This window comes from Stegostoma tigrinum, chromosome 6, assembly GCF_030684315.1.
Source record: "Stegostoma tigrinum isolate sSteTig4 chromosome 6, sSteTig4.hap1, whole genome shotgun sequence".
Lineage (NCBI taxonomy): Eukaryota > Metazoa > Chordata > Chondrichthyes > Orectolobiformes > Stegostomatidae > Stegostoma > Stegostoma tigrinum.
In genome coordinates this window covers 45,112,617-45,140,009 of record NC_081359.1, presented here as the reverse complement: position 1 = coordinate 45,140,009, position 27,393 = coordinate 45,112,617, and the positions used below count along the sequence as shown (strand labels likewise).

At 40.8% G+C, this 27,393-nt stretch overlaps 1 protein-coding gene across 3 annotated transcripts in view; it reads right to left on the bottom strand.

Moving 5' to 3' along the window:
* abcc4 (ATP-binding cassette, sub-family C (CFTR/MRP), member 4) overlaps positions 1 to 27,393 on the bottom strand; it is a 492,919-nt gene that overhangs the window by 19,097 nt on the left and 446,429 nt on the right. For all 3 annotated transcript variants that reach the window (XR_007247792.2, XM_048533434.2, XM_048533433.2), the window contains exon 30: positions 8,749 to 8,883. Coding sequence is in view for 2 of the 3 variants with exons in the window: in XM_048533434.2 (XP_048389391.1) it covers positions 8,749 to 8,883 (135 nt within the window). In the remaining variant the exon portion in view is untranslated. The remainder of the gene's footprint in view (positions 1 to 8,748; positions 8,884 to 27,393) is intronic.

Here is a 27,393-nt window from a genome sequence, read left to right as displayed (position 1 = left end):
GCAGTAACCATTGGTTAAGTGAATATACCATTATTAAGTTTGTAGATGATACAAAAACAGGAGTGCAGTTTAGTAAGGATGACACAACATAGACAGGCTAAGCAAGTGGGCAAAAACTTAGCAGTGTGTAAATGTGAGGTCATGCACTGGCAGAAATTGACTTATTATTATTTTATTATTATTTAAGTGGGGCAAGACTGCAGAACTCGCATAAATTACAAAATGCTAGCATCCAAGTTCAGTGGGTAATAGGGAAACAAATGTAATGTTGGTCTTTATTTCAAGAGCACTGGATTTGGAAAGTATGCTAGGTGTGCCAAAAATTATTCAAGGCTCTAGTCAGACCATAGCTGAAATACCACAGCTTTGGTCCCCTTGTCGAAAGAAAGATATATGGGCATTGGAGGAAGTCTAGAGAAGATTCACTGGCCTGTTTCTGGGTAGAAACAAGTGGAGGTTGAGTAGATTGATTCTGCACTCAATGAAATTTAGAAGAATGAGAGGGGACCTTGTTGAAACAGGCAAGATGCTTTGAGGACTTGATAGGGTAGATGCAGAAAGGTTGTTTCCCCTTTTGGGACAGCTGAGGATCAGAGGACAATGCCTCAGAATAAGAGGTTGTATATTTAACAATGAGATGATGAGAAATTTCTTCTTTCGGAAATCAGTGAGTCTGTGGAATTCTTTACTGCAGAGGGCTGCCGAGGCTGATCTTTAAGTATATTCAAGGGTGAGACAGACAAATTTTTAATCAGTAATGTAATCAAGGGTTATGGGGGAAAAAAGCAGGAAAGTGGAGCTGAGAACCATTAGATGATCCATAATCTCATTGAATGGCAGAGCAGACCTGAAGGTCTGAATAGCCTATTTTGCTCCTACATCTTATGGTCTTATGCAGAAAATGAGTCAACTGATCCATTTTAGAAGCAATGCTGTACTGATTAGAAGCTTGGGAGTCAGGATGGCAATAATCTGTATGAAACACCTTGTTGCCATACGTCTCCTAGCGCCCTAGCTAACATTCTTCTCTCCACTGACAGAATGAAAAGTCAAAATAGAAGACATTCAATAAAATTACAAACTGGCTGTCATTTTTACTTGCATGACATCAGTGGCTGTATTGTGAATGAGATGCTCAATTTCTCTAGAGCTCTCACCATAGCCACACAGCCTGATGTTCTTTGTTTTCTCCTTGAGCAAAAGTTCAGAGTTCCAATCCACCACCACACAGTACCTCCCTGAACATATTCTCATTTTCAATAAATGCTTCTTCGATTCACACAATCAACCAGGAGAGAGCAGTGTTAACGTTCCAAGTCTGGTGACATTTCCACATCAAATACAGAATCAGCCTCACTCAGTACAGAACCAACCACTCCCCATAATAAATTTCTTTTATACCCAGGACCAGCCTAAGATACTAACTCCACTTTCTCCCCACAGATGCTGCCAGGCCTAAAATATTTTGCCAGCAATTTCTGTTATTGTTTCAGTTCTCCATTTTATTCTTCTCTAACTTGGAAACAGCGAAAAAGACACAGAACAGGAGGTGGCAATTATTCTATCATGTCTAAGTATTCCAGGCTGTACCCAACGTCAAGCTCTTGGTTCTGGGCTATATCCAACAGTCTTTTGAATGCAATGAAGGTTCCTGCTTTTGTTTGCACACCCTTTCAGACATCTAGCCTACCCTGATTTCTACCCCATCACAAAATCAGCCTTTCCTCCCTTTCACCAACTCCTCCTTGCTCAAAACTTAGAATCAAAGAAGTCATACAGCATAGAAACATGCCTTTCAGCCCACCATGTCTATGCCAACCAACAAACACCAAATCCCACTCATCCAATTTGCCTGCACTTAGTCCATTGCCGACTATCCTCAGGCATTTCAAGTGCTCATTCAGGTGCTTCTTAAATGTTGCAAGGGTACCTACCTATACCACTTTCTCAGACATCATGTTTCATATTATTATCACCCTCTAGCTGGAAAAATAAATTTCTCAGATTTCCTCTAAACTTATTCCTCACCTTAAACTTATGCCCTCTGACATTAGATACGTCTGCCATGGGGAAAAGATTCTTATAATCTGCTCTGATTACGCCTCTTATAATTTTGTATACCTCAATCAGATTATCCCCTCAGCCTCTTCTGCTCCAAGGAAAACAAAGCCAGCTTATCCAGTCTCTCTTCAAAACTGAGACTTCATATCCTGGTGAATCTCCTTTGTATCCTATCCAGTGCAATCACATCCTTCCAACAGTGTGGCAACCAGAACTGTGCATAATATCCCATTTGTGGTCTGACCAATGTTTTATAAAGCTGTAACAAGGCTTACTTGCCTCTGTATTCTACACCCCAGCTAATGAAGGCAAGCATTCGTATGCCTTCCTCACCATCTTGTCTACCTGTGCTGACACCTTCCTTTGTACATCAAGATCCTGTTGCTTCTCAGTCTCCCCAGGGCATGCTATCAATTGTGTATATCCTTCCATTACTGGACCTCTTAAAACACATCACCTCCTTTGTGAATATAGATGAGAAGTAGTCATTTAAGACCTCATCCATGTCCTCAATTTCCACACAGAGGTCATTCCTTTACTCACTAATAGGTCCCACCCTGCCTTTGGTAATCCTCTTACTGCTAATATGATTGTAAAACGTATTGGAGTTTTCCTTGATCCAATCTTAATTTCTTTTCTAAGCAACCCCTGCATTCTCTATACTTTTGAAGGTTACCCCTGTTTGTTTTTGTTTAATGCACCCTACCTAACATAAGCATCCTTTTTTTCTTTATCAATGCCATGATATCCCTTGATATTCAGGGTTCTGCTGTTTTGCAATGTATCCTGGCTCATTTAAATAGTGTCCTAATGCAGCCTTGTTTGTGGACATTGGGGTAACTGCAGCACATTCTTCACATCCAGCACCAACACCAACTCCTAATATGATCCATGCCAATCTATGACTTAGAGGTTAGCATTGCTTCCTCACAGTGCCAGAGACTCCAGCTCAATTTCAGCTTTGGGTAACAGTATATGTGGAGTTTGCATGTTTTCTCTGTGTCTGAGTGGGTTTCCACCACAGTCCAAAGATGTGCAGATTAGATGGAATGGCCAAGTTAAATTGGCTGGTAGTGTCTAGGGATATGGAGACTAGGTGGATTAGCTATGCTAAATGCATCGTCTGGATGGGATGTTCTTCAGAAGGTTGGTGTAGGAATGCCCTCTTTCTACACTGTAGGGATCCTATAATTCTAAGCCATTTCATTCACTTTCATGGCCTGTCAAACCGTATGTTCCATGCTAAATGCTAAATTGAGAATAAGAATAAACAAATATTTTAAATACTTAATCCGTATAAAAAAAACAAGCATTGAATTTCATAGGCCCACTTAAAATAGCCTATAACCAGTTGGAGATGTCAAATTATGAAAAGACAGACACCCTACTGTGGTAATGGTAAGTCGTGAAGCACTAATCTGTAGTTGCAACCCTCAGTCAGCAGACTGAAATTACAAGCAATGATCTTGTGAACATGCAAGACATTTTTTTCCACAGATCCAGAGGACAGGACTTCAGGTCCCATAGATAGTTCCTGTGAGCTTAACAGTTAATGAGTCTATGCGCTTTGAATATACATTCACATCTAGTTTAAACAATCTCAAAGAGAACTTTACATCTCACAAAGGGCATGTGACAACTCTCAGTGATGTTCCCGGAACCATGTCTAAGGGGGTACCTTCCCTTTCTGAAAAAGGCACCCCAACTTTCAAAATGGATTCACTAAGTTCAGATAAACTCCTGTTATGTCTAATGCTTTAGATGTCTCAATCATCAAAATTTCACATGACTTGCAGGGAATGCTGACTTACATACATTGCTGCTTAAACAAAAGGTTAACCATCCTGGTAATAATTGAGGTGCTCAGTTGACAACTCTTGATTTTAGCCTCATCTACCATTTTTAGAGCAATGGAGAGGCAAAAATCCAGGTCACTGAATTTTCATACAGAAAGAAGCCATTTGGTCCATCCAATCTCTGTAGAGCAATTCAGTCAGTTTCATTGCTCACTCTATTTCCAGTGGGTTCCAGGTTATTGTCACACATTGTGTAAAACGATTCTTCCTTTATCACTCCCAATATCTTTTGTTAACAACTATAAAACTGGTTCCCTGCACCCCCACCCCACCCAGTCCTAGTTCCGTCAATTAATGAGAGTAGCTTTTCTTTGAACAAAACCTGTCATAATCTCTGAAAACATCAGCTGTTGCTGTCCATTTATCACATACAGACTCTACTTCTATATATCTTTTCTAAAGAATCCTTTCTGTTTGGTTGCCAAAGATTTACAGAAGACTCTATTATACTTTGAGCTGTTAGTGATGGCACATTCAGTGTTGTGTGCAATTCAAAAACTCACAATAAGACAGTACTGCAACGGAATCGCCTTGCCATCACTGTTGCAGGGGTCAAAATCCTGGAACACCTCCCTAACAGTGGACATTCTCCCCTTGTCTGTAGCTACACCAAACAGAATGCAGAGATTCAAGAAAGTAGCTCACCACCTTCTCAAGGGAATTGTGGGATGAACAATAACTGCTGGTCTGGTCTATGCCACCCACATCTCAGGGAGAAACAAGAGAAAAGAAATTATATCCCTGAAGTGGGTGTTCTCAGCGGTGAGTTGAAGCAATGCCGTATTACTCGCTTCATTTACTCTGATAGACATGAAGATGTCTGGCCACTGATTAGAAAGATCATTTGCACCAAAAAGCATTTGCAACAAAAAATTTCAGATTGTCATCTTTTAAATATTAGTAAATGAACAGTGATAAAGTAAAATACTAGACCTCAGTACGTATTTTCCATGGAATACATTTTAAAACAATACTGTTGAACAGTCTCAGATGATCAGTGCAAATTGTGCCCCGAGCAATAAACATCTGCCTTCTCTGCTACTTACATATACAGCAGAGTTTAGTCATTAATGTTCAAAGTTTTTCAGGTGAAAAATCAATTGTATGGCATATGCATGAGCACATATATTGTGCATTAACCATCAGAAGATATTTTGGTGACATTTAATCAATTGCACACACCACAAGAGATCGTATCTGTATGCTGTACCAGGTAAAACTCTGGACCTAAGATTTAAAAAAACAGATTCAGATTCAGTTTTATAGATATTAGGACAGGCCTTGATGGCCAGGTTGAGACTTAAGGAGCACTTATGACATACAAAGTCCTTTCCAAGGTCCAGAGAGTGCTGAACTTCCTTTAAAATATTTTTATTAATGTTTTCATCCCTTATTGCAGAGGCTGAGCTGCATTCTTTGACAAGACATGACAAAAACCTGTTTAGCAAAAACAATTTAGAATGGGTAAATTTCAGGATGTTCTTAAGTGAGGACAGATGGTATGACTACCAGTGAGGTAGGTAGAGAGATCCAGCAGATAGTGCTGAAGGAACCTCAGTCCTTGTCTAAACAGGTTTGAGATTCTTGATCCCTGTATGGACGAGCGTGGGGGCTGTCCGGAGAATGAACAAGAGATAACAAGGTGTAGAGCTGGAATAAAACAACAGGCCAAGCAGCATCATAGGAGCAAGAAAGCTGACGTTTCGGGCCCAGACCCTTAGCAAACTGACCACTGCACCATGGTATAACGAGCGATTCAAAAACAGGAAGAGAAATCTGGTGTCTGGGTTCAACACATGGCATCTGGGCTGCAGAGGAGTCACAGAATCTCTACAGTGTGGGAACTGGCCATATGGCCTATCAGGTCTGCACCAAACCTATGAAGAGCATCCCACCCTATCCTCATATCTCCACATTCGCAATGGTAATTCCATCAGCCTGCTAATTCCTGGACACTACGGGACAATTTGTCATGGGCAATCCATTGAACTGGCACTTCTTTGGACTGAGGAAGAAACTGCAATACCCAAAGGAAACCCTTGCAGATAAAGGGAGAATGTGAAACTCCACGCAGACAGTTACCAAAAGCTGGAACTGAACCTGGGTCCCAGGCACTATGAGTCAACAGCTAATCACTGTGCCACCATGCCACCCAAAAAAGGAACATGGAGTGGGAGGGGAAGATCCAGTTGGCGTGGTCCGCATAAGTACCAATTCTATGCACATGGCTGCCAAAGCTGTAGGCTGGAGTTTGATTTCTCCCTCGTTATCCTTTTTATTACCAATTTATTGAAAGTTTGGAGCATAGAATCTTACTTTTAAAATTTAAATGGATAGTCCTTCAAGGAAACTGTATGCATTGATTGGAACCTTTAGAAACCAAGATTCAATTCCATATACCTGTGATTTGCCTGTGATTCCATGTATTGTAGAAAAAACGTAAGTGAACTGGCCAGGTACATCCCTCCTTTTGTTTTATCTCTTAATTGTTTCTGAAGCCGCTCTTCATTTAGAAAAAGGACTATGCCGCTATTCTTCCTACCAATGTGCATAACCTCATACTTTCGCACATTGTAGTCCATTTGCCACTTCTTTGCCCACTCACCTAGCCTATCCAAGTCCTTCTGCAGCCTTCCTGCTTCCTGAACTCCGCAATTGTTTATCTGTCTGTCTTTGATGGGGTTGGGGCTAGAATTGGATAAGATTGCATTTAAATCAAAGACACGAATTAGATTACCCTGTTGTTTGCCTTTGTTCTGCTAAAGCTAATGTGATAATGATAAGTTATTTTGTAGACCCCACCATCCAGTGTATCTTCCACTTCTCGTCCCTTTCTGCCTTCCGCAAGGACCATTCCCTTCGCCATTCCTTAGTTCAGGCCACAATCCCCACTAACCATTCCAAACGCCCCAGTACCTTCCCCTGTTAACATAAAAGATGTAACAACTGTCCACTCACTGCCTCCCTCACCTCCATTCAGGGTCCTAAACAGTCCTTTCAAATGAGACAGAGCTTCACCTGCATCTTCTCCAACCTAATCTACTGAATTCGGTGCTCCCGACTTGGTCTTCTCTACATCGGTGCGACCAAACATAGACGAGGTGACTGTTTCACCGAGCTTCTTTGCCTGGCCCAAAAAGGCCAGCCTAACTTCACGGTCACCTCCCATTTGAACACCACACCTACCACACCACCACCCGCACCCGTGCCCCCCAACCTCCCACTCTGTCATGACCATCCTCAGCTTCCGCCAGTGTTGCAGTGATTCAGAATGTAAATTTGAGGAACAACGCCTTATCTTCTATCGGGGTATCCTACAGCCCACAGGACTTAACACTGAGTTCCCTAATTTCAAAAAAGCCTTCCCACTCATCTCCTGGCTCCCTTTCCAGCACTCCCTCCTCCCTTCCATTCCACCTGTTGATGTTCCCTTGCAGCTACTAACCGGATCCATCCCTCCCATCGTCCAATCACGTCGTATCTACTATCGATGTCCACTTTCCGCTATCCTCCTTACGTGCCCTCTTCATCTGCAGCACCCCCTACCCCCACATCCAGTCCTGAAGGAGGCTAATACCCCAAATTTTGACTTCTTCTTTCCTCCAGATGCTGCCTGGCTTGCTGTGTTCTACTAGCCTCTTGTCTGTCTATCTTAGATTTCAGCATCTGCAGTTGTTTTCTTTCTACTGGCATAGATAGAGGATTGGCCAACTGGCAAAAAGCAGAGAGTACATGTAAAGGCGTCTTTTACAGGATGGTAGCTGGTGACTTGTTGAGTAGCGCCGCAATTAATGTTTGGACCACAACTATTAACATTATACATTACCGATCTCAACAAAGGAACTGAGGGCGCAGTTGGTAAGTTGTTGATGACACTTGCGGAGTTCAGGAAGCAGGAAGGCTGCAGAAGGACTTGGATAGGCTAGGTGAGTGGGCAAAGAAGTGGCAGATGGACTACAATGTGCGAAAGTATGAGGTTATGCACATTGGTAGGAAGAATAGAGGCAGAGTCTGTTTTCTAAATGAAGAGCGGCCTCAGAAATTCAAAGCACAAAAGGACTTAGGAGTCCTAGTTCACGATTCTCTTTAGATTAACATGCAAGTTTAATTGGCAATTCAGAAGGCAAATGCAATGTTAACATTCATTTCCAAGAGGGCTAGAACATAAGAGCAGGGACGTACTACAAAGGCTTTGCAAGGCATTTGGAATATTGTGAGCAATTTTGGGCCCCACATCTATGGCAGAATATGCTGGAATTAAAGAGGTATCCAGAGGAGGTTTACAAGAATGATCCCAAGGATGACGGGATTGTTGTCTGAATAGTTGAGGATTCTGGGTCTGTACTCGATAGAATTTAGAAGGGTAAGGGAGATCACGTTGGAATTTACTGAGGGGCTTGGATGGAGTGGATACTAGAAGAGACTAGGGCTTGAGGGTACAGCATCAGAGTGAAGGGATGACCCTTAATAACAAAAAATGAGGATGATTTTCTTCTTGGTTAATCTGTGGAACTCATTGCTGCAGAGGTCTTGAAGAACAAATCATTGAGTGCATTTAAGACAGCGACAGATAGGTTCTTAATCGGTCAGGGGATCAAGGGTTACGTGGAGAAGGCAGGAGGATGGAGTTGAGAAACACATCAGTCAAGGTTGAATGGCAGAGCTGATTTGATGGGTGAAATGAACTAATTCTGCTCCTACACTTTATAATCTTATGGAGTTATGAAACTGCATAAATTATGGACTTTAAAAAATTGGGCAAAGACTTTGAACTAATCTTAAATACTTAAATTTGTGATGGAAATTCTGATATTTTTATGTACAGTCTTACCTCTTGAGCTGTTTTTGTCATAGCAATTGCTTCAGCCTTGCCCAAGTGCTGCACCATCTTGTAGAATAAACTATCTTTGTTCTCTAGAAGAACATAGGGCTCTGCGTACTCTGCAACTCTTCCTGCTTCCAGCACCTACAGTCAACAAATAAAAAAATGCTTAATTTGACTGTCAATTAAAGTAATCTCAATTTCCAGGCTCTGTTTTTGGATTTGTTAGACTGTTAACTTGAAAGCAGAATGTGGCACACAGAGTGTTAAAAGAGAGAGATACAGGACTAGATTCTACACAGTATTGCCACCTGTGCCCCTCCCAACTAAACCATGTGGGTGCACGCATGTATAAGAGAGGGAACAGTGATCACATCTACCTTGCAGCAATTTAATGCTGGGAGCAGCCTGAATTTCTTTAAGGTGAGACATCTGCACCTATGACAGAAGCAAGTTCTCTAGAAACCCAAATGCCAGACAGGTACAATAGCCACTTCTGGGACTACAGGTAATCCTACACACATGGGAGCTCAGTTAAGTCTGAAGTCAGGGGTCTCAGTGAGCAGGTAGATGGGTGTTGATCTTGGATTCAAGATGCTAGGGTTAGAATCAGATATGAGAAGGTGCCTCTGCCCCTAATCAGCCCAAGGTATTGATCACGTTATGCTTGATACCATCCTTAGTCCTAAAGCCACTGGACTTTTTTTCACAGCTGTTCTCCACTCCAGATAAAACACTGGCACAAGTGGTATGGCCTTTAACCAGTCATAAATTGGCCCAAGGCCTTCCAAAAACCTGCAAAATTTCAGGCAGGTCTGGACCAGGTAGTGGAAAGGCCGCTCAGTTGATTTACAGTATGCAACTGCCTTTAAACACATCAGCAAGTTGGTGTGAAACACAGCTCAGACAGACTGATGGACCCAAAACTTGAGTTCTTGTCATTTGTTTTTGAACACCATGTAATTTGATTTGGCACTAGACTTCAGATTTGATTTGAGCTCAATGTAGCATCTTCCAGTTGATATATACGATCTCAACTGAAACTGTTGTTAAGAAAATAAATCTTGAAGTGGGCTTGGTTCTGCAATGGTACACACTATCATAGATGATTAATTCTTAGTTAATCCTTCATGATATTGCCCTGAGGAGAATGTCTTATTTTACAGAAATGAATATGCCATATGATTGGTTGTGGTAGGTGAGACAATGTTGTATGATGACATGGTTTCAGAGGGGTGTGGGAGAGTGATAGCTATGGCAAATAAAAGTTGAGTTTTTTAGAGAAGTGAAGATGTTCAGCCTGTAGGAGAGAAAGATAGCATAGAAGCTAGGTTGAGTGAATCCAACTATTTGTCATTGTAAACAATCTCTATTTCGAAAAATTTATTCTTCATACAATAAACCAAAAAGTCTAATATTGCAGGATATTGCGATACTGAGTTCCTATTTTATCCTTACTGGGATCATATCAATTTTAAATCCCTGTTGAAGGATTTGCTTTCTGTTTCTGTTCATTGGATTTCCCAGTTCATTGACAGTCCAGGATGATTTTTCCATTGAAGGAAGGACATGCATCTCTCCTGAGTTCCACTTGTCCTTAATTTCTCACAAACAAAAACACCCTCATCTGAATAACATCACAGTTTCGGTGCACCACCATTTGATTTTAGGCCCTGTCTCCATCTCTCCATCCTTCTCACTGCTTTTCATGTTGGCATATTGGGCAGTAGTCAAATCAGTCATTGCTGGGGGGCAGTTTACAAAATAAGAATCCCTGCTTCCAAGAAACTGTGGAATATGACTGACATTTCATGCTGGATTTTGTTGATTGGGATGGTCTTTACTCAATACCAAAAGCAACACAGAATTTGTTTACTCTTGGGATAGAGCGATACCTTGTGTCCGATCATGGACAGAGTGGTTACCATGCTGTTCTGCATATAGAGAGATCTCCAACCAACAAAAGTCATCCTTTTCACTTGGTTGTGTCTTAAACATACATGAATGCTCCTTGTTTTTAAATTATAAATGGACTTGTAACATTGAAGGTTGACCAAAGTTTCCAATGGATTCAAGGTGTGGCTTGCATATATCACAACATAATTATTTAGGTGCCCAATTCTAAAACATGTCCACTCCTACAGGTTGTGGAAAGGGGTAGCATGGTGGATTTAAGATGAAAGGGATGCTTAGATTTTGGGTTGGTGAATGAGGAGAACAGTGGTATTATGGAAAAGAAACAAATTACAGGCAGAGTTTGAGAGCCGAAAAGAAGAATTGCAAATGAAATGAAATGTAAAAGCAATGCATAAGATACTGCCAAGCTGCAGCAGAAGAGAAAGAAACAAAAAAATAAACTGGACTAGATCTTCAGAGTCACAGTGAATTGGGAGCCCTTTCAAATGGCTGTCGGGACCCAATTCTGGATTTATTGATTTTTGCGTGTGACGGTTGTTGAGGTCTCAAGCACACACCAGTCATTTGTGGCTTGGCTGGCCCCGTTGTGGAGATAGGCAGGAACTAGTCAGGTAATAAATAAAAAAAAATGAAACAGCTGCAGATGCTGTAAATCAGAAATAAAAACAAAGTTGCTAGAAAAGCTCTTGTAGCATCTGTGAAGGAAAAAAAAGAGTTAACGTTTCAGGTCCCGTTCTGAGGAAGGGTCACCGGACCTGAAACATGAACTTTTTTTTCCTTCACAGATGCTGCCAGACCTGCTGAGCTTTTCCAGCAACTTTGTTATTGTCCGTTGAGTCAGGCTCAGTTATTAAGGAGTCATAGTTCACTGTAACTCAAGAATGTTGTGAGCCATAGATTGCGTGGTATGAAAGCTTTGTTGAAATGGTTGCCCTCATTCCACCCAATATTGGGCTATGATTTTCCCCTTGAATCCCTCTGTGGTTCATCTTGCCCATTGTGACGAGTAAAATCCTTCAAACAGCCCTCGCGCTAAGCTATGGCACATCCATGGCCATTTACCTGCTGTATACTGTACAGAACCCTATAGTGGCAGTTGAGTGTGGAGAAGTGATTACTTTATAATCTTCCACTATGTTAAATGAATTCCTTTCTAACCCAGGAAGATATAAGTGTCAATCATCCAGAACCTTTAATGTTTCAATGCTCAAAATGTAAGACACCTGAAACCAATTAACCTTCTGTAAACAGACACTGAGAAACTGATAGCGATCAGACAGTCAAACCATCAGTCAAGCTTAGATGTATCAGATTGCTAATGGTTGCGTGGTTCATAGCCAAGACTCATTATGAATTAGAACAAAGGACAAAGCACAGGAACAGGATCTCCAGCTCTCCAAGCTTATGACAACACATTTTCCCCTTCCATACTAAAACTGTCTTCACTGACAAGATCCATATCCCTCTACTCCCTTCCTTTCATGTATTCGTCCAGTGGCTTCTTCTATGTTGCTATATTGTGCATGCTTCTACCACTTCCTCTGGCAGCACATTCATGCATTCACCATCCTTTGTGTAAAAAAACTTGTCTCACACATCTCTTCTAAACATCCCCACGTCCCGCACCTTGATCCTGTGTCCCCTAGTAATTGACACCTCTACCTCAGGAAAAGCCTCATACTTTCCACTCCCATTCACCGTTTTATAAACTTCTATCAGGTGGCCTTCTCAAACTCTTGCATTCCAGTGAAAATAAACCCAGTCTATCCAACCTTCCTTCATAGCTAAAATCCCCCAAAATAGGCAACGTCCTGATAAGCCTTTTCTGTATGGTCTCCAAAACATTCACATCCTTCTGGTAGTGTGGTAACCAGAACTATACAAAATGTTGCAAGTGTGGCCTAACTAAAGCTCTATAATGCTACAGGATAACTTGCCTATCCTTACACTCAATGCCCCTTCCAATGAAAGCGGGCATGCCATAGGCCTTTTTCCTTAAACTGCCTTAACTAACTGTACTGTTGTCTTTAATGATCTGAGGACATGCACACCCAAATCCCTCTGTATATCAATACTCCTGAGGGTTCTGCCATTCGCTACATAATTTACACCTCCACTTGACCTTCCAAAATGCATCACCTCACATTTGTCCAGATTAAACTCCATTTGCCATTTTTCTGCCCACACATTCAATTGATCTATATCCTGCTGTATCCTTTGACAATTCTCCTCACTATCTGCAACTCCATCAATCTTTGTATCATCCACAAGCTTAATAATTAGATCAGCTACACTTTCCTTCAAGTCATTTATGAGCAGCAGAGACACCAGCACTGATCCCTGTGGAACACCACTAGTCATAACCCTCCATTCCGAAAGACATCCTCCCACCACTCCCTTCTGTCTCCTATGACTAAGCCAGTTCTGTATACATCTTGTCAGCTCATTCCTGATACCATGCGACTTCACCTTTTGAACCTGTCTGCCATGAGGGACCATGTCAAAGGCTTTACTGAAGTTTATGTAGACCACATCAACTGCTCTTCCCTCATCAATCATCTTCGTCACCTCCTCAAAAAACTCAAACCAGGTTAGTGAGACATGATGTCCCTCTCACAAAACTATGCTGTCGTTCACTAACAAGTCCATTTGTTTCTAAATATGTACAGATCTTGTCCCTGAAAATCTTTTCTAATAATTTCCCTACCCTCGACATAGGCCTGTTACTTCCTACATTACCCCTGCTACCCTTCTTAAACAATGGGACAACATTAGCCATTTTCCAGTCATCTGGGATCTCACTTGTGGCCAAAGAGGATACAAAGATGTTTGTCAATGCTCCAGCATTTTGTTCATCTCCCCCAATATTTTCTGGGATAGATCTCATCAACACCCGGGACTTATCTACCTTAATACTTTTCCATTGAGAGCCCAAATAACCATTAGGTTAGGAGGCCTGATTGGCTCTGGGTGGTGGGATGAAAGGCATATCTTATTATGGAGGTATGAAGGACCACAGAGGAGTGGTTTATGTGGCATGGACTAGGATGAGGGGATTTCAAGGTTTGGTAGTCTTTTCTTTTTTTTGCTATGAGATGAAGTCAGCCTCGTAACTAGCAGTCATTGGTTGCCTCTGAAGTGTACCTGGGGTTGATTGGCCCAACTACAGCAGGCACCTGCAAGTTTGCAGTTAAGATTTTGCCTCTGGAACCACTATTTCCTTAGATGGGTGCACTAAGCTGGGAATTTTCCTGACTCCTGCTATTTGTTGAGGATGAAAATCCATTCTATCTTATTTCGTTTCTGATGATTTTCTCTTTCAATCCAGTCATAAGAATAACATTCTCATAATTTCCCTTTGGAACTGTTCCTCGTCTCTCCTGTCTGCATACCATCTTCTGGGGTAGCATAATGGCACAGTAGTTAGCACTGCTACCTCAGTGTCAGAGACCTGGCTTTGATTCCACCCACGGGCGACTGTCTGTGTGGAGTTTGCACCTTCTCCCCATATCCGCGTGGGTTTCCTCTGAGTTCTCTGGTTTCCTCTCACAGTCCCAAGATGTGCAGGTTAGGTGGATTGGGCATGCTAAATTGCCCATAGTAGCCAGGGATGTGCAAGATAGTGGACTAGCAATGGGAAATGCAGGGTTAGGGAGATACGTTGAGGGATAGGTCTGGGTGGGATGCTATTCGAAGGGTCGGTGTGGATTCGATGGGCCAAATATTCTGCTTTCGTACCAAAGGGATTTCATTATTCTGAATCTTTGGATCCAGCCTAAAAGCCAGATTATTTGAAGGGTCTGCCTTCAGATTTATCCTTATTTAAGGTCTTGTAGGAACTTGCATGGTCTATGTTAAAAGCAAGACAAATTGCAGAACAAAATTAAATTATTGAAAGGTCACATCCAATGTCAAATTAGACCAAAGATGAAATATTTTATAAGTTTTAAGAAAATAATGCTTAGGAAAACAGGAATGAATAAAAAACCAAACCAAATAAAGCAAGAAGCTGTTACCAAAATAGCCAAAAGCACACTTGCTACAAATGCAGTATAAACAGATATCTTTCAAAAAAAGAATTCTGAACTTCAAATTGATAACTAAAAGAATGAGAGTAGTGCAATTGATGTGGTTTACATAGACTTCAATTCTGTGAAGCCTTTGACAAGGTCCCACATGGAAGTCTAGTTCAAAAGGGAAGAGCTCATGGGATCCATGGCAAGTTGGCAAACTGGATCCAAAATTCACTTCCAAACAGGAGGACCAGGGTGATGGTAGGAGAATAATTTTATGATGAGAAACCTGTGACCATCGGTGCACCACAGAGATGATGTTGCGTGGGATGAAAAGACTCAGTTATGAGGTGAGACTAGAAAGGCTGGATTTGTTTTCCTTGGAGCAGAAAGGCCTGAGGGGGGGAGTTGATTGAGGCATACAGAATTATGACAGGCAAAAATTGTTTAGATTATGAGACTCTTTTCTCTACAGCAGATGCGTTTAAGACCACATAGGTTTAGGGTGAGGAGTAAGTGTTAGAGGAGATCTGAGAATTTTTTTTTTACCCAGATGGTGGTACAAATATGGAATGCGCTGTCTGAGAAGGTAGTGACGCAGATACTCTCACAACATTTAAGAAGCATCTGGATGAGCACTTAAAATGTCAGAGCTTTGTAGGCTATAGACCAAGAGCAGGCAGATGGTAGTTTGGCGTTTGTTGGTCAGCATAGACATTGTGGGCCCAAAGGCCTGTTTCTGTGCTACATCACTCTAAGATTTAATGTTTGAAGCCATTAACAGTAACTGGTGGCTAGAAACACAATTAAATAAACAAATCAAAGCAAAAGATTGCAGATGCTGGAAATCTGAATTGAAAAGAAAATGTTGGACAAACCGAGCAGGTCTGGCAGTGTCTCTGGAGAAAGAAACAACGATAATGCTTCAAGTTCTAAGATTCCTCTTCAAAACCGAAGGCGATTAAAAATAGGAAATAGGTCATCTTTGATTACAGCAGACTCAAGAACAAACAAGATTGATGTTGGGTGTAAGAGGAAAGAAAAATAAAATTGGAGGAGAGTGTTCATTCCCTGAGGTTGTCAAAATCAATGCTAAGTCTGTAACATAGCTATAAAGTGCCTAAGTGAAAAGTGCGGTACTATTTCACCAGTTTGCATTGAGCTTTTATATAAACATTATCTTTGCAGGCATCATCAAACCACAGAATGAAACCTCCTGCTTTTTATCCTTAGTCTAGAGAGATAGCACACATCATAAGTATAGTTTGTACTGTCTTTAATGTAGAAATTCAATTTTCACAGAACCAATTGAAACTGATTCTTAACTCCTGAGGGTTCATTCCTCTTCTTTTTTCTCAGTCTCGTAAGGTCCAATCTCATTTTTATTTCCTCACAAATTTGATCTTTTCATTTGAGTGTGAGCTTCTATTTTTTTCTGCGCAGAGAACCATATCCTGGATCCAAGGGAACGCAAGAGAATGATTATGATATTTAGTGGTACGTTAGGAAAGCCTGTAATCTGCTCTTTACAGTGGGCATTATATGTAATAGAAATTGTAATAGCCATTTTTGAGAACCCGACTCTCCCTTATCTTGGAAATAAACATATAGTTTAAAGAACAACTGCTTACAACACCATGTTCTCGACAGTTTCTGAGACTTTAGAGAATTTCAGTTACCACTGTTAACACAGAGGATTCTGCCATTATCTACAAAATCTTTCTGAGCAAAGCAGTCTGAGATTTATTTCGGTCACTAACAAAAAGATCCAAGTTTACTGTCAAAGCAGAATTCAGAATGGGTTACATGAACCCGTTCATTTAACTTAAATTTGTTATGGACCAGACCAAACTTCTTGAAATATATTAAGAAGATAGCCTAGACCCCAACTTTTTTTTTAAAGGCAAGTGTGAGGAGGTGTACTCCAGATGCAATTTGATTGGTGAAACTGCCAGGCTTAAAGCAAAACACACTTCATTCTCACACTGTCGTTAAAACAGGAGAAAGAACAGTTGAAAGAGCCTTACTCTATTGGAAAACTTAAAATAATATATTATTTAACAACTAAACAGCAGCAGTTCTAATATAGTAACATCTCAGAAACACAACCTTGGCAAAGGCAAATTTGATAAAATAGATTGTCTCATATGCAACCCCCTAGAAAACTCATCAACAGAAAACTCACAGGGAGATGTATAGCATCTTCCAAACCCTAATAGCAGCACAAGGTGAGCTAAAATCCCGATTTTGTGGTTGCTCGATCCTATTCCTTCATGCTACTTTCCATTATTCTGGCTTTAAAAAAACCTAAGGCCTCAAAAACTGTTTATTTTATTGGCTTGGAACAGACTGCTTGGTACCTCTGTCACAGCCTTTCTTTGTTAAAAAGAATCGGGACAAAATACACCTCTTAAAGCTAGAGTATCATCACAACTCTCCCTTTCAAAATAAATGAACTATTAGTATGCAAGGATGGCTTGAATTTTAAATATATTTAGTCTTATGCTTTCACTACACTATGATACATATACATTGACTCTAAGCATATAAACATTCAATACTACAGTTCATTCCAATCTGTTTCTTCAGCCGTCTCTGTCCTCCTTCAAACGGTCATTATATGTTGGCAATTGCTTTCTTTTGTTCTACCAAGTGTATAGTTTTCAAACTGAATGGCTGCAATAATAAGCTCCATCTAAATTCCCTGGAATTTCTATCTGTAATTTTTTTGAAAAAGCATTAAAGGGTTATTAGCAGTATATATAATTATCTCAGCCACAATACTGGCAACGTAAAAGTTAAAATGTTGCAATGTCAACATGAAATCTAAGATCGCCTTCTCAATGGTGGAATATTTCTGTTGAAGAGTGTTTTGGAAAAAATACCCAATAGGTCTTTATATCATCTTGTCATCATCTTGCAAGAGTACAGCACCAATACCCATATCACTAGTACTGATAGCCTCATTGAATGGCTTTGTGTAGTTAGGTGTGGCTAAAACTTGGGCATTGTTCAGGTTGTCAAATGCCTTCCAACACTCGTCCATCCACAGAAATTTTCTGCACCATTTCAACAGATCAGTCAGTGGAGCAACCACACTGCTAAAATTTGTATGATTTTTTGATAGAAACTATTCAGTCACAAGAATTGTAGTACTTCCCTCTTCATTGATGGTATGGGAAACTCCCCAATAACATTTGTTTTCATATCCTTTGGGGCCACTTGTCTATGTCTGATGACATGGCCCAGGAACATGACTTAGGCTTTTACGAACTCACTTTTAGCCAGGTTTATCACAATTGAACAATTCTGACAGGTGCTCCAAATATTCCTTCCATATCTAGAGTCATATAAGTCTACAGCATGAAAACAGAGCCTGCAGCCCATCTTGCCCATGCTGCCCAGTTTTCACAAATGTAAATTAATCCCATTTGCCTGTGTTTAGTCCATATCCATCCATCCATGTATCTGTCTAAATGTATCTTAAATGACAAAATTGTACTCACTTCCACCACTATCTCCAGCAGCCTGTTCCAGATACTCACCAGTGTTTGCGTGAAAAAATTGCCGTCTGGACCCTTTAGTAGTTCTCCCCTCTCACCTTAATCCTATGCCCACTAGGTTTAGACTCCCCTATCATGGGGAAAAGTGTCTGCTATCTACCTTATTAATCCCTCTCACGATCTTATATACCTCAATAAGAATGCCCCTCAGTTTCCCACATTCCAAGGAACAAAGTCCCAGCCTATCCAACCTCTCCTTATAACTCAACCTTCCAGTCCAGGCAGCATCCCGGTAAATCTTTCTTAAACGCTTTCTAGTTTAATAATATCCTTTCCACAGTAGGGTAGCCAGAATAGCACACATAACTCCAAATTTGGCCTCACCAACAACTTGTACAGCTGCCACAAGACATCCCAATTCCTGTTCTCAATGCTCTGACCAATGGAAACAAGCATGCTGAAAGCCTTCTTCACTATGCTGACTATCTGTGACCCCACTTTCAAGGGACTTTGAACCTGAATCCCTAGATCTCTTTGTTCTATAACACTCCCCAGGGCTCCATCATTGACTGTACAAGTCCTGCTCTGGTTCACCTTGCATTTATCTAAATTAAACTCCATCTGTCATTCCTTTGCCCACTGGCCCAGTTGATCAAGAACTCACTGCATTCCCAAATAAACTTCTTCATTGCCCAGTATACTATCAATCTTGGTGTCATCCACAAACCTATTAACCATACCATCCAAATTCTCATCCAAATCATTTATATAAATAGTGAATAACAGTGGATCCCACACTGATCTCTGTTGCACACCGCTGGCCACAGGCCTCCAGTCTGAAAAGTAATCCTATACCACCACACTCTGTCTTCTACCATAAAGCCAAATTTGTATCCAATTGGCTCGCTCTCCCCGGAACTTATGAGATTTAATCTTATTCAAAAACCTACGATGTGGTATCTTGTTGAAGGCCTTGCTGAAGTCCATGTGTTAGTTTTTGAAATGTGGCTGACATATTCTTCATACCAAATGGCATGACTTTAAACTGGCTGTGTCTATTTGGTGTCATGAAAACCAAAATTTCCTTTGCTCTTTTGGATAAATTCACCTCCCAGTATCCACTGTGTAAGTCCAACTTTGAAATACAAGTTGCTTGTCCCACCTTCTCAGTACAGTCTTCCCAATGTGGAATAGGATATGAGTTATATTTTGTAAGTGCATTGACTTTGTGATAGTCCACACCTTTTTGTTGGCTGTCACCCGGTTTTGGCACCATTATTACAGGTCAGCTCCAATTACTGCAATTTACTTCAATAATATTGACTTTCAGCATGCATTAAAATCTCTTTTTGAACCTGTGCCAACTGTAGAGGATGAAGTCTATAAGGATGTTGCTTAATTGGAGCAGCATTTTCTATATCTATATCATACGCAATTAGATTAATACATGTCATATTATTTCCACATATCTCCCCATGCGATTGTAATAACTCTTTCAGGTCATTTTGATTTTCCTCTGGAAGGCCATTCAACAAGTTATCCCAATTCTTGAGAACTTTGTCATTGTCCAATTTAGTTTGAAGAATGTTCAATAAAAACCAAAAGAACTGTGGATGCTGTAAATCAGGAACAAACACAAAGTTGCTAGAAAAGCTCAGCAGGTCTGGCAGCATCTGTGGAGGAGGAAACAGAGTTAAAGTGTCGGGACCGGTGACCCTTCCTCAGAACTGATGGCGGCTCGGAAAACATCAGTTTAATGCAGGAAATATGGAGGTGACTAGTCACCCTCCCAGCCTGATCGCAAGCAACTCCTTTGTCCATCCAACTGTCTCTCTCTCTCTCTCTCTATCTCTCTCTCTCTCTCTCTTTGGGCTCTATCCTATCGTTTACTGCCTACCTCACCCACCTCCCTATTTGTTTTGTCACAGGCCATTTCATTTGTTTAGCCACTTTCTCAAATACAATGAAAAACGGCTTCTACATATGTTAAACTGAGTCCCACCAGCCTTTGGCTATGATAGGATTGCTCTCTATCACAGTCCTTATCCCTACTCCGACTTTTCACCTCTACTTCTACCATTTTAAGTCGACTTAGAGTTTTCCGTTCCAATCTATGAATTTCAAAAACTTTCTTCCTTTCTTCTGCTTTCAATCATAATTCAAAGTCTTTCATTTCCTTTTCATGTTCAAGCAGCTTCATTTGAAACTGAATTTTAGTCATTTCCAAAGATTCTAATGCATGTCTAACAATCATAAATGTTGTGCTATTGCTGCAACTACCTTATCTTTTTGTACAGGCAATGGTAACCCCAACTCCACCTTGTCTTTCAATTCAAAAAGTATTGCCTTGCTCATTTTCTGTAAAACTCCTGAAGAGACTTTTTCCACCCCTAAGAAACTCTTAGTGACCAAAGAGCTGTTATTACAAGGCATACCCTATTTACCAATCGAATGCAATATCCCAACTAAAAAAAACAATAATCACTACTGAGTCTTTGAGTTCAAAAATCCAAAATTCAACTTGGAACTAGAGATTTTCATCCTGGCAACTACCCTCAAATTGTTATGGACCAGATCAAAACCCCTCAAAATTTAGATAGACTCGACATCAACTTTTTCTTATTTTAAAAGGAAAGTGTAAGGCGTTGCGTTTTGGATGCAATTTGGTTGGTCAAACTACAGGCTTGGAGCAAAATAGACCTTATTCTTACCCTGTAGTTAAAATACAAATAGAAGAAGGAAGAATTGGAATAACTTAACTCTATTAGAAAACTTAACCGAATAATAGATTATTTAACAATTAAACAGCAACTGTTCTCATATAGTAACATCCCATAAACATACCCTTGACAAAGGCAAGTTTTAAAATTTTGGTCTTAAATGCAATTCTCCAATCTGGGAGGAAAGAACATCAATTGAAAACTCAGAGAGAGCACACTGAAGCATTTTGCTGTAGCAGGGAAAATATACAGCAGCTTCTAAACCCTAATAGCCACCAAAAGTTAAACTAAAATCTTTGGTCTGTGGGAGTTGACCCACCCCTCCACGCTGCTTCTATTGTTCCAACTTCAAAGGGAACCTCAAAGCCTCAAACTGTTTACTTCATTGGCTTCGACAGATTGTTTGACCTATTTTCTCAACCTTTCTTCATTAAAAGAATGGACAAATTACACATCTTAAAGACATAGTATCATCACAAAATTAAAGACACTGTCCCATAACATAACAATCTTATAAACTGGTTAAATGTGACAGACTGGAAAAGAGGTAGTGAATAGGAGTGTGATTAATAATGAGGACTTCTTCCACCTTGTGCTTTCTTTTATACTGCGCATTCCTACTCTTCATCTAAAACCTTTTGATTGACTCTTTCCTGTACTTTTTAGAAATCCACTATGTTTTTGAAATTTTATTGTGATGCACCACTGTATATTGTTTTGGAAGCCAGTATCTGTGACAAGAGGGAAACCAGGAGGGCAAAAAGGGGACAAGAGATAGCTTTTGAAGGTAGGGTTAAGGAAAATCCAAAGAGATTCTATAAATACATTAAGAACAAAAGAGTAACTAGGAAGAGAATAGGGCCCCCTAAAGATCAGCAAGGCTGCCTATTTGTGGATGAGAAGAAGATGGGTGAGATACTATACAAATATTGCACAACAGTGTTTCCTGTGGAGAAGGAGATGGAAGCTAGAGAACGCAGGGAAACAAACAGTGATAGCCGGAAACATGTCCATATTACAGAGGTGGTGGTCCTGGGTATCTTAGAACACATTAAGACGGATAAGTCCCTGAGATCTGATTGTGTGTACTCCACTACTGAATTGATTGATTGATTGATTTTTTTGTAACATGTACCTAAATACAGTGAAAAGCGTTGTTTATGAGTGGCACAGGCAGACAACAGCAAACAAAGGATGTACAGATCAAAAAGACTTAAAGGCATACAGGTTACGTTATTTGAGGCCAGAGTCCATTTTACAGTCTGATAATGGCCAGAAATAGCTCTTAATGATAATGACTGCTCAAGTATGTGTTCAGGCTTCTGTAGAGTCCTGCCTGATAGAAGAGGTTGTAACCAGGGTGCAAAAGATGGGTCTTTGATGATGTTGGCCACCCTTCCACAGCAGTTAGCCAGGCAAATAGAGTCTACGGATGTAGTTTGTTATGGTCTTGAGCAGAGAAGTTGCCATACCAGTCTGTTATGCACCCAGACAGTATATTTTCAATGGTGCATCTGTAGAAGTTGCTGAAGGACCTTAGGGATATGCCAAATTTCCTGAGCTTCCTTTTCTGTCATATTTACATAGGAAGTTCAGGACAGGTTGTCGGTTATTGTCGCTCCGAGGAACTTGATGCTCTTCACTCTCTCAACCTCAGTTCTGTTGATGTAGAAGGGGGCATGGTCTCCTTCTTTCTTTCTGAAGTTGATGATCAATTCTTCAGTTTTGCTGACATTGAGAGAGAGGTTGTTCTCATGTACAACGTTGTCAAGCCCTCTATCTCCCTTCTGTATTTTGACTCGTCGTTGTTAGATATCCGTTCCACAACAGTGGTGTCATCAGTGAACTTGTAGATGGCGTTCACTTGGAATTTGGCAACACAGTCATAAGCACACAGAGAGTACAGTAGGGGACTAAGGATGCATCCTTCAGGGGCTCCAGTGTTGGCTGTTATTGTGGAGGAGGCCTATGGGTCAGGAAGCTGAGGATCCAGTTGCAGAGGGTGGAGTTGAGACCAAAGTCGCGCAGTTTTGAGATTATTCTGGAGGGGATAATGGTGTTGAAAGCAGAGCTGTATTCAACAAGCAGGAGTCTGACAAAGGTGTCTTTGTTGTCCAGATGTTCCAGGGATGAGTGGAGGGCTAGGGATATGGCAAACTTTGTGGGCCTGTTAAGTGGTGGGCAAAATGTAGGGTATGGACGCAGATTGGGAAACTAGAGCTCATGTAGGTCATGACCAGCCTCTCAAAGCACTTCATGATTACTGAAGTCAGAGCTATTGAGTAGTAGTCATTAAGGCACACTGTGTGGGTTTTTTGGGTACAGGGATGATGTGGTCTTCTTGAACAGGTAGGGACTTCAGCTTGTAGGAGGGAGAGATTGAAGGTGTTGGTGAATACCTCCACCACTTGGGCCGCACAGGATCTGAATGCTCGGCTGGGGATACCGTCTGAGCCTGTCACTTCCTTTGCGTTGACTCTGAGGAAGAATGATCTGACTTCTGAAGCAGTGAGAGAGGGAAGAGTCGTGTCTAGCGCTATCAGGGTAGCATTACCACGCCGGTGGTATTCTGCTCAAACCAAACATAGAAAGTATCGAGTCTGTCGGGGAGAGATGTGTCTTTGTCCAGTATCTTGTTCTGCTTCATTTTGTATCCCATAATGACATTTAGGCCTTGCCATAAATGGCAGGAGTCTGTTTGGTAGGGAACAATTGCTGGGCCCCTTGCTGAGATATTTGTATTATTGATAACCTTGGGTGAGGTGCCAAAAATACTGGAGATTGTTTAACATGGTCCCATTGCTTATGAAAGGAAAAGCCAGGAAACTATAGACAGGAACCTGACGTCAGTGGTAGGTAAGTTGTTGGAGCGGATTTTGAGGGACAGAATTTACACATATTAGAGACAGTCAACATGTCTGTGTGTGGGGAAATTGTCTCTCACAAATAACTTGCTTGAATTTTTTGAAGTGACAAAAAAGATTGATGAAGGCAGAGTGGCAGATGTTGTCTATATGGAGCAAAATCAGGATTTGCCAGAAAAAAATCAGCAGGTCTGGTACCATCTGTGAGGAAAAAAAATCAGAGAACATTTCTGAGGAAGGGTCACTGGACTTGAAATGTTAACTAGGATTTCTCCTCATAGATGCTGCTCGACCTGCTGAGATTTTCTAGAAAATTCTGATTTTGCAATTTCTGTTTCTGTTTTACAGCATAAGCAGTTCTTTTGGTTTTTATGCTGTCTATGCGGACTTCAGGTGTTTGATAAGGTTCCGCATGGCAGACTGGTTAGCAATATTAGATCACATGGAATACAGGGAGTGCTAGCTATTTGGATACAAAATTGGCTCAAAGGTAGGAGACAGAGGGTTGTGATGGAGGGTCATTTTTTGGACTGGAGACATGTGACCAGTGGTATGCCACAAGGATTGATGCAAGGTCCACTGCTTTTTATCATTTATATAAATGGTTTGGATGTGAATATAGGACATGTGGTTAATAAGTTTGCAGATGACTCCAAAATTGGTGGTGTAGTGGACAGGTAAGAAGGTTATCTCAGAGTATAACAAGGCCGTGATGAGATAGGCAAATGGATCAAGGAGTGGCAGATGGAGTTTAATTCAGATAAATATGAGGTTCAGCACTTTGGTAGGACCAATTAGGGCAGGATTTATACAATTAATGGTAATGCCCTGTGGAGTGTTCCTGAACAAAGAGACCTTGGAGCACAGGCTCTATACTCCTGAAAGTGGAGTTGTAGGTAGACAGGGTGTGTAGAAGGTGTTTGGTGCACTTCCAGTGTATTCGTCAGTGTATTAATTATAGGAGTTAGGAGATCATGCTGCTGCTATACAGGACATTGGTTGGGCCACTTTCGGAATGCTGCATTCAATTCTGGTTTCCCTGCTATAGAAAAAAAAGTTGTGAAACTTGAAAGAGTTCTGAAACGATTTACAAGGATGTCGCCAGGCTTAGAGAATTTGAGCTGTAGGGATAGGCTGAATAGGCTGGGGCTATTTTCCCTGAGGTATCGGATAAGTTTACAGAGGATTATAAAATCATCAGGGGTAGGGATAAAGTGATCACCAAGATAACCAAGATCTTTTTCCCAGGGTAGGGGAGTCCAAAATAAGAGGGCACAGGTTTAAGATGTGAAAAGATTTCAAAGGGCCCTAAGGAACAGCATCTTCATGCAGTGCATGGTGCGTACATGGAATCAGATACGAGAAGTGGTGGTAGAGGCTGGTTGAACTACAACATTTAAAAGGCATCTGAGTGGGTATATGAATAGGAAGGGTTTAGAGGGATAAGGGCCAAATGCTGCAAATGGGACTAGATTAATTTAGAATATCTAGTCAGCATGGATGAGTTGGACTGAAGAATCTGTTTCCTTGGTGTATATCTCTATGACTCTGTGACTTCTATAGCTGAGCCCTAACTCCTTATAAGCCAGTGTGCAATTAGCTGTCAATATTTAGCTGTTATAATGATTTAAGAATCAAACAGGAGGCTCTCAAACTACATGTACAGGATCTTCCTACTTTGAGTTGGTACATTTGGGGTGGTGGTATAGTGTTATGTTATTCATAGGATCCATAGTATTGAAGCAGGCTACCTAGCCTATCGGGTCCACACTGAAAAGCATCCCAGTCAGACCCATTCCTGCCCTATCTCTATAACCCTGCATTCCTCACGGCTAACTCACCTAACCTACACATCCCTGGCACTATAGGCAATTTAGCATGGCCAATCCATCTGACCTATATATCTTCGGAATGCTGACAGGAAATGGAGCACCTGGAGGAAACCCAAACAGATATGAGGAGAACGTGCAAACTTCACACAGTCACCGGAGGGTGGAGTTGAACCCGAGTCCTTGGCGCTCTAAAGCATTGGTGCTAACCACTGAACCACCGTGGCTTGAATTTAGTAAACCCGAGACTAGACTAATGATCTGGAAGTATGAATTCAAATCTCACCCTTAGCAGATGTGAAAATTAAATTCAGTTAATTAAATAGCAAATTATATAAAAAAGAAAGCCACTTTCAATAACAGTGATCTAATTGTAATGAATAATAAAAATATTGGATTGTTCTAAAAACCCTTTATTATTCCAAACTTTTAGGGAAGGAAATCTGTTGTCCTTCCCTGGTCTGGCTTACATTGACTCTAGCACTATTGCAATATGGTTGACTCTGAACTGCCCTCTAAAATGGCCTGTTAAGTCCTTATGACAAAGGACTACGATTGTTCAAGGCAGTGGCTCACCACCACCTTATCAGGGACAGTTAGGGCTGGACAATAAATTCTGGTTACTTTTATTCCGTGAATTAATTATTTCACCAGATTGCTGGAAGGGAAACTGAAGAATCATGAGTGAAGTTATAATGGGTTTTTTAAAAAGGCTTTAGTATCACACTGAAACTAGTTAATATTCAGACAGAATGCCAGGTACACCTCATTTTAAAAACAAAATCAATCTATATTAGTTAAGGATGTTATTTAGAATGGAAATTCCGCCTATACTAATTCAGCTTCGTGTTCTAAAAACTAGCTTTTAAAATTTGTAAACAGGATAACTCAATTTCCACTTGCTTAAGCTGCTTATTGAACTCCCATTGTGGAGCTATTTCACCAACTATGTAGATATCAGGCTGGAGAACAGCTGCCATTAGATTTTTTACCATAGAATCCTTACACAGTGTGGAAACAGGCCCTTTGACCCAACAAATGCACTCAAGAGCATCCCACCCAAACTCAACCCCCTAAATCTACACATCCCTGAACACTACGGGCAAGTTAGCATGGCCAATCCACCTAGCCTGCATATCTTTGGACTGTGGGAGGAAACCAGAGCACACAAAGGAAACCTATGCAGACATGGGGAGAATGTGCAAACTCCACACAGACAGTCCACCTGAGGGTGGGATTGAACCCAGGTCCTTGACACTGTGAGGCAGCTGTGCTAACCACTGAGCCACCGTGCTGCACCTCATCAATGACTCCTTGAATAACACATTATTGTTCTGATTGCAGATGCCTTTTTCATATTTCACAGAGGCTAACAAATGTAGTGCATGTGACCTGTCCATGAAAATCAAGTTATAGCTTATTCATTGCTCATTAAAGCACACATCCCAATATTTTGGGCAGCATAAAGAGACTTGCAAAATTCTTGAGCAACAGCTGTGTTTAGCAACTGCATTAGGTGGTTTTAATCACTGTAATCTGAACTGCCACTTATTTGCCACACTTCATTAGCAATCAAGCCAGTAATTTCTTTTTCTGATTTCAAAAATTCCACAATGTCAATAACACAAAGAGTGCAACTGCTTTCCAGATACATATTATTACGTTTACTTCCTCTATAAGACATTAGACTGTTACTGCAACTTTTTGTCTGTTACATCACTAAAATCTTTAAATTTAAATATGGTAGCAAGGCCACTGTTTACAAGTAAATTTGTAAAACTGTATTTGCTCTGTTTCCTGTGCGTGTA